This window comes from Podarcis tiliguerta (assembly GCF_965153285.1).
Source record: "Podarcis tiliguerta genome assembly, chromosome: 11".
Classification (NCBI taxonomy): domain Eukaryota; kingdom Metazoa; phylum Chordata; class Lepidosauria; order Squamata; family Lacertidae; genus Podarcis; species Podarcis tiliguerta.
The window spans coordinates 30,983,242-30,990,826 of record NC_139544.1 but is presented as its reverse complement, the minus strand read 5'-3'; the positions used below and the strand labels follow the sequence as shown (position 1 = coordinate 30,990,826).

At 47.2% G+C, this 7,585-nt stretch overlaps 1 protein-coding gene across 1 annotated transcript in view; it reads left to right on the top strand.

Moving 5' to 3' along the window:
- The first annotated feature begins 671 nt into the window (after positions 1-671).
- RASA1 (RAS p21 protein activator 1) overlaps positions 672-7,585 on the top strand; it is a 47,107-nt gene continuing 40,193 nt past the window's right edge. The window contains exon 1 of the mRNA XM_083403789.1: positions 672-1,589. Within this exon, the coding sequence (XP_083259915.1) occupies positions 1,141-1,589 (449 nt within the window). The 5' untranslated portion in view covers positions 672-1,140. The remainder of the gene's footprint in view (positions 1,590-7,585) is intronic.

Sequence of the window (7,585 nt, the reverse complement as noted above, 5' to 3'; positions counted from 1 at the left end):
AGTGCAAATCAACCTCAAGAATACTATTTGAGAGCACTAATTAAATCTAGTAAACAATAATGCTAGATAAGAGCACAACGGCCATCTAAACGCCAATAATGTTATTTATTCATGGATGTTGATGTATAACGATAGACTCGGAGGCACTCGGAGGATATCGGTCCGAATACTTGGAGATGCTGTTGAATTTCCTAGCAGCAAAAAACACAAAACAAAACACAGTAAAAAAAAGAATCTTGTGATATCTTTTAAAAAAACAGTTTGAAAAACAACAACTGTGGGACGCAGTTTTGCGTACTCCAGTCTGCTTCATGCATCCATGTGCTGGCGGGCTCGACTCCATGAAAGCTGATGCCTACAAAGTCTTTTTCAGGCTGCATCTACTACGGCCAGCAAGTTTAAAAGGGAGCAAACCCCTCTGAGCGCAACAGGAGTGAACTTCGGCATAGACGCGCGCAGAGGGTCGCGCAGCCGAGCCACTCCGCCTCTTTCGCAAACGTGTGCTGAGTTCCGGGGCCGTCAAGGAGCCCGGGCAGCACTGCAATGTGTGTGTGTGTGTGTCATAAGGACAGGCACCACCCTCGGTCGCCCTCCTGGCACACCAGGCAGAGCGCGAGGGAAGGAGAGAGCGCTACCTTGCCGAGCCGCCTCCTTCCAAAGAGCCTTCGCTTGCGGAAAGCGGCCAGCACCTTCACTGGAGGGACAGGCGCGCATGCGCTTTCCGAAGAGGCGGCGGCGGCCGTGAGGAGGGGGGAGTTAGCGGGCGGGGGGTAAAACGAGACGGCGGCGACAGTGGCAGCCGAAGAACAAGGGAGGCGCTGCCCCCGCCCACCGGGCGAGCGCGTGCGAAGCCGTTGAGAAGGGGACGAAACGCCGCGCCGGGTGTTTACCTCAGCGCACCAGGACTGACTGAGCGGGCGGCGAGGTCTTTGGGCGGGCGCTCCCATTGTTCCCATTCAGCGCCTCAAGAGGCGGCGGCGGCGGCGTTTCCTGAAGCTCCTCCCCGCGGAGGTAGAAGGAGGCCGTTGGTCCGTCGTCCGCCCGCCGCCTCTCTCCCCCTCTGTCCCTTTGTCGCCTCCTCCCGGCCGCGCGCTGCCTCAGCAGCAGGGGCGGGGAAGGGGTGGGGCGAGCCGGAGCAGCATGATGGCGGCGGCCGAAGCGGGTGGCGAAGAGGGCGGCTCGGGAGCGGCCGGAGAGCCCAGCGGGCATTGCCCTCCCGCCGCCGCTGCTGCTGCCGCCGCCGCCGCCTCTCGGAGCAACAAGAGCGCCGCCGCCGCCGCTTTCCTGGGTAGCAGCTCGGGCCCAAGCGGCGCCTGCCCCGCGGCGTCGCTCCCCTCGGTGGGCTCCAGGCCTGCCCCTCCTGCGGAGATGTCCAAGGGCCTGTCTCCGCCGGCGGCGATCCCGCTCCTGGAGGGCGGCGGCGGCGGCGGGGGTACCGCTGCCGGCGGGTTCCCTCCGCTGCCGCCGCCCCCGCAGCCGCCGCTTCCGGCCGGAGGGCTGAGCACAGTGGACGAAGGCGACTCGCTGGACGGGCCCGAGTACGAGGAGGAGGAGGTGGCCATCCCGCTGAACGCGCCCCCCACGAACCAGTGAGTAGCGCCTTCTTCGCCTTCCCCGCCTCTCTCTCTTTTCCCCAACCCGATCCCCTCTCTCCCCCCCCAAAAAAAATCCCAGGAATGGGGATCCGGCTGATTCAGCCCCGGCACCGCACCCAGTTGTGAAGTCGGCGTTGGTGCGTGTGTGTCAAACTCCGGGCAACTCCTGAAAGTTTCCCTGTTGCGCCCGCCTCTTTTCCTCCTCCCGCATCCCCTTCGAAGCAGCTTCCTCGGTTGGCTTAGTCAGCTGCTTGCTTTCTGCTTGGAAAAACTGAGAACTTGGGACTAAAAAAACCCTTTCCCTTCTCCCTAAAATAAATGCTAATAATCGACTCGCCACCAAATATGGAGGCTGTCCTTCAGAGCCCTCGAAAGCAGTGCTTTTCTTCTAGAAAAAATGAAAAGGTGCCAGTACTCGCCATGAAGTTGTTACAGTAAGTGCCAGACTTCTACCCAGTGCTTTTTTTCTAGGAAAAAAAGGTGGCTGTACTGTGTACCCATGAGTACCCTTAGAAAAAAGGCACTGTTCAAAAGTTTCCCAAAAGCGTGGCCATATTTTTCACAACCCATAGGATCATTTTATCTAGTTTGATTATCTTCATCTCCACTCCCTATGCAGGATGCATCTTTAATTTTGACCCTCTTCCATTTCTTTTTACCTTGCCAGGTACAGAGGTACCTTGGTTCCCAAACAGCTTAGTTGTTGAACAAATCAGCTCCTGAACGCCGCAAACCCAGAAGTAAGTGTTCCGGTTTGTGAACGTTTTTCGGTAGCCGAACCTACAGCCAATCGGAAGCCATGCCTTGGTTTTCGAATGGTTTCGGGAGTCGAACCAAGGTACCACTGTGCTCCTTTATTTGCAGCTATAGAAAATATTCATACCCTGCTATCCTTTAGTACATAGGAAGGTGCTTCTGCTTAGGAGCAAGTTACCATGGCTTCTTGGCTTTCTAAGCCCTAACTGGAGATGCTAGCAATTGAATCCAGGACCTCCTGCACACAAAGCACTGTCATTGAGCTTCCTAGTTATGGCAGAGAGAGACTCTTTGCAGGTGCTAATATATGTTAGAAGAAGAAGTTGTAGCTATAAAATTCCTAATTTGACATAACTGTCAGGGGTAAAGGAATGCTGTCATATTTTGAATCTCTGTGGTCACCCTTTTTGCTTTCTCTGAATGTCGCCCTTTTAAAAGGCATTAGAAATAGTGCTGATGCCATTGGCACAGACTATCATGACACAGCCTGTCTTTTCAGACACTTTTTACTCACATAAAAGCTGAAGTCCACAATATATACATAGGGTGGGTGTGTTTGAAAATAAATGAAAGGGAAATATCAACATACAGTGGTACCTCGGGTTACAGATGCTTCAGATTACAGACTCCGCTAACCCAGAAATAGTACCTCGGGTTAAGAACTTTGCTTCAGGATGAGAACAGAAATCATGCAGTGGCGGCGCAGCGGCGGGCCCCATTAGCTAAAGTGGTACCTCAAGTTAAGAACAGTTTCAGGTTAAGAACAGACTTCCAGAACGAATTAAGTTCTTAACCCGAGGTACCACTGTACTTCAAGAAATTCTAAATATGCACACTCAAGATAAATTTTGTATGGGTTAGTTTTAACACCCTACAATAGGTCTTTGACCAGTGCTTCGGAATCCACAGGTGGGTTGCAGCAAAGCTATTACTGCCATTTAACCCTCAGCCAAGCCTGGTGCAGCATTGCTCCCACCTTCCCACTCCCTGCTGGGAACATGCTGTTTAGCTTGGAAGGGGGCTATTCATCTTATTTCTGTAATTTCACTGAATCACAGAGATTTGTGAGAGCAGTGGCAGACTTTGAGCTTTAAAATTTCAGCAGTGCCCCATGTGATATGAAAATTTGGCACCACTCTCACACACAAACACACACTCCAACACACAAACACTCCAGTGTGGAAAGGAATTCCTGTTTCTACAGTTTTATTGCTGGATTTCTTGAGGAATTTACTCTAGTAGTGAGGCTTCTTGGGTTCAACCATGGCAGGGCTTTTCTTTTTACTCCCATGTTAAAGTGCATGAATAGGGATTGTACTGTTGCCACTTGCAACCCAATTCTTCCAGTGCTCTTCTTTGGGAGTAATTTTCCCTGGGTTCAGCCATGAATGGAGCTTTACTCTCAAATAAGTGTGCACAAGACTGCAGTTTAATATTCAGTGCTGATTTGGAATGCAATTTGTTTTTATTTAATTGCTTTTTTAAAGGAATTGTAAAATGCCAAGATTTTGCAAACTAAAAGGAATAAACTTTCTTTTTTTGGAAGTACAACTATATGTTACTTTAGTGTGGGAGAATCTGAAGAGTAGTTTCTTCAAACATCGTCATCCTACAAAGGGGCAACAGAAAACAGCTGCTGCCTCTATTGGGCTCTGGGGATAATGAATTTTTCCAAGAATTTTTGTTCATTTTTATTTCAGCAGGTTGCCATTAGAAGGGGGTAAGAGCACAGAGGGGTGAATTAAAGTGTAGAGAAGGTGACACAAGCTGGAAGAAAGGGAGCAGAGTGAAAAGGAATGTGAGATGAAGACAGAAAGGTATTACTAGCAAGTTAAAGTAGAATAAGGTGAGAAAAAGAATGGGTAGAAATGCAAGAAGGAAGGGAGAGAAAAGGGCAGCAGCGAGTCACAGAAACGAAAAGGGGGTGGTGAAAGTTATAGGAAGTGATAGAAAGGCATAGATGGTGATGATGATCTGCCCTCTTGCTCAGTTTCAACCACAAGCTTCACTGAAGAGAAAACCACCGGAAATCAAAGAGGACACAACTACTAAAAGAGTTCAAAAGTTTTACCAATAATACATGAAATAATGGTTCGCTTGTATTGAAAAAATAGCATTCCAATACTTTTTTTGTTGTATCTAATATATGGTGAGGCTCTAAAACTGTTAAGTTTAAATCAACAATGGGTCCCATGCTCCTGGTTGGGAATCGGACATAGGTCTCAGGCCTGGACTGGTTGGAGACCACTGCCTTACATTACTCAGAAGGATGTTTAAAATATGTAACAGTCATAGTAATACAGACTTACCGTAGAATTGAGATTTCAGTATGTTTTAGGCTGCAATCCTACTTATGTGGAAGGATGTCTCATTAAATTTGTTGGGATATGTTTCTGAGAAAAGATGCATAAGATCAGTCTGTACATGAATTATTTTAATGCTATCAGACAAGCATTTGATTTTATGAGTCTTCTTTCTCTTTCCAAGATTCACATGGTAAATTGATCTTCATATGTTTTTCTTCATAGAGTTGTAGCTATAGAAAAGGTTAGTGCTAGTATGCAAAATCTGACTTTTTTTTAAGGGGAAAAAGTGGTTTGGAACAAATAGGAACCTTATCTACTCATGACCCTTGCCAAAAATTGTAGCTGCCAATTCATCCCTGTCTTCTTTCCCTTCTGGGATGATGGAGATTGCTCAACTGCAACCGTGGAAGCTCTGCCTTGCTATTGTAGAGGGTGGGGAAGAGAAGCAGTGAGCATTCTGGTTTCAGTAACTGCTTGCCGAAGTGCCTAAAGGCTCCACCATGGAGCAGTGGCTGAAGATGCCTCACTACCTTTCTTTCAGCTGAAGAATGTATGCTTTAGCCCATGGATAGGCAAACTAAGGCCTGGGGGCCAAATTCGGCCCAATCGCCTTCTAAATGCAGCCCGCGGACGGTCTGGGAATCAGCGTGTTTTTACATGAGTAGAATGTGTCCTTTTATTTAAAATGCATCTCTGGGTTATTTGTGGGGAATAGGAATTCATCCCCCCCCCCCAAAAAAAATATAGTTCGGCCTCCCACAAGGTTTGAGGGACAGTGGACCGGCCCCCTGCTGAAAAAGTTTGCTAACCCCTGCTTTAGCCAGTGGTATGCTGCTGCATTTAGAGTGCTGTCAAGCAGTAACTGAAGAACCTTCTGTTTCACTTTCCATGTGTCTGATGTCAGCACACCCTCCATGGCCCTGAACGCATTTTTGAGAGGGTGTGCGACCAGGCAGCCTCCCCACAGTCTACTTCATTGGAGCGTGGCTCGCGCCCTGCCACAGCTCTGCTCTCAGGCCCGTCTGACCCAGGGGCGGAGTGGAGGCAGCATAAGCTGTGTTGCCTCTCTCCTGTAAAGGGCTGTGCGTGTCCAGCCACAGCTCTGCTCCTGGGTCAGGTCTGACCTGAGAGAAGGAGGAGAGTCGCGGCAGCATTGCAGCCCCTTTCCTCGGCTGGGCAGTGCTGCACGAGGATGCTGCCGTGGTGCAAAAAATTGTCGGCACCCGGCCCCTTCATAGGGAATGTTGTGGGGGCTGGAGCACCCAGGGCCCGCCCACATCCAATGCCTATGGTAGTAGGTGATCCTGTGGCAATCAGGAGGGCAGTCTAGCTGGAGTAGGCTCTGGTGACGTTTTTGCCTGTCCTTTTTGCTCTGTTTTACCAGTATATCCCATGGGGTGCTTAGTGGTAGTGGTAGATTGCCCCTTGTGGTGTGGGGGAAAACAATCTGCATTTTTCCGCAAAGAGAGAGGAGTGCAGTTCTATATACTGTACTGTCGTTTACTGCATAGAGGAAGTCTGCTAACTACAATATTGTTCAGTTTTCTGTGTTCTTTTCCTGCTGTCACTTCTGGTAGCATTTTGCTACAATCTGTATATGTTAATTGCACCATGATGCATGCTAGAGCAATGGATTGAAAGTGCTGGTATATAAATTTTATTTAATAAATTTCTAACCTTGTTAGGCAAAACTCTCAAAGCAGTTTACGAGGTTCTTGCAGAAGGGCCTTAGATGCTGACTTTAATGTCTGGGCACATTCATGTGCGGGGAGGTGATCCTTTAGGTACTTGGTACCAAGATGTTTTAAAGAGATGCTTCATATGTTTTTTCTTTTCTTTTCCACAGTTTTGTAATGGTTTTAGAGTAATCCATACAAACTAGAATAAATATTTATGGAACTGTGGTTTTGATTTAGAGTTGGTCCTTCAACCAGATATTTACCGTACTACAATCTAATAAAACATATGAAGCAGGTATTTGAGATCTGATAGGATTATGTTTTGAAGTTTTCTCTGTGCTAGAATTTTAGGACAGTGGGTGTTTGTAAACATATTGTCTACTTTGGCCCCAGCAAAGTAAAACCCAACGTGGTTTTACATGGGTAAACTCTATTCTTTGAGTGCTCTGAACTAAACTGATTATACATCTGCTTTTGTTGCTTCTTGACAGTGTCAGTTACCAGTAAGGTATCATAGTTCGTACCCTTGAGTGGAATGAGATATTCAATCACAACAGTCCTAGAAAGAAAGAAAAAGAAATTCTGGGAGGCAGATTAGCAATAGTCCTGTTGCCTTTGGGGATCATGCATGGTGTTGTACTGCTTCTGAGTAGTCATTGCTTGGGGAATTAATATTATACCATATCCTTGGTTCATCTATGTAAATATTTGAACTGAGCCATAGAGATACTTCATCCAAACCATAGTTTGACCATCAAATCTGATCCTTAGACTTGCATGCTGATTCCTTCCCTCGCAAACTGCAGCTTGCCCACTTCGGATGTGGTAATAAACTGGCTGCCACAGATCAGAAAGTTGGGAAGGGAATTAGCTTGTGAGTCTCTCCCCACCCCCCCTTTGCACACTTTAGTTCCCTTTCCAGTACACTGAGCACAAGGACAAGAATATATGTTTGCAAAACAAATGGGAAGTAATTGGACAAACAAATATTTGAAAATAATATTTAAAGTGGTGTTTCAACTTCTTTGTTTAAATGCCCTTCCTCACCTGCCTAGGGCATGCCACTGCTTGCTAACATCCTTCAGAAGTAATTTAGTGAGGAAGAAATGAAGGCTGCTCAGCAAGAACTGAAGATTTTCAAATACTGTATGCACTGTTTACTTTTGTGAATACATTTTAACTTGATGGCTATTAATCTTTTTCTTTTCTTTTTTGAGATACTTAAATCTTTTGGTACCTTCTGAAAACT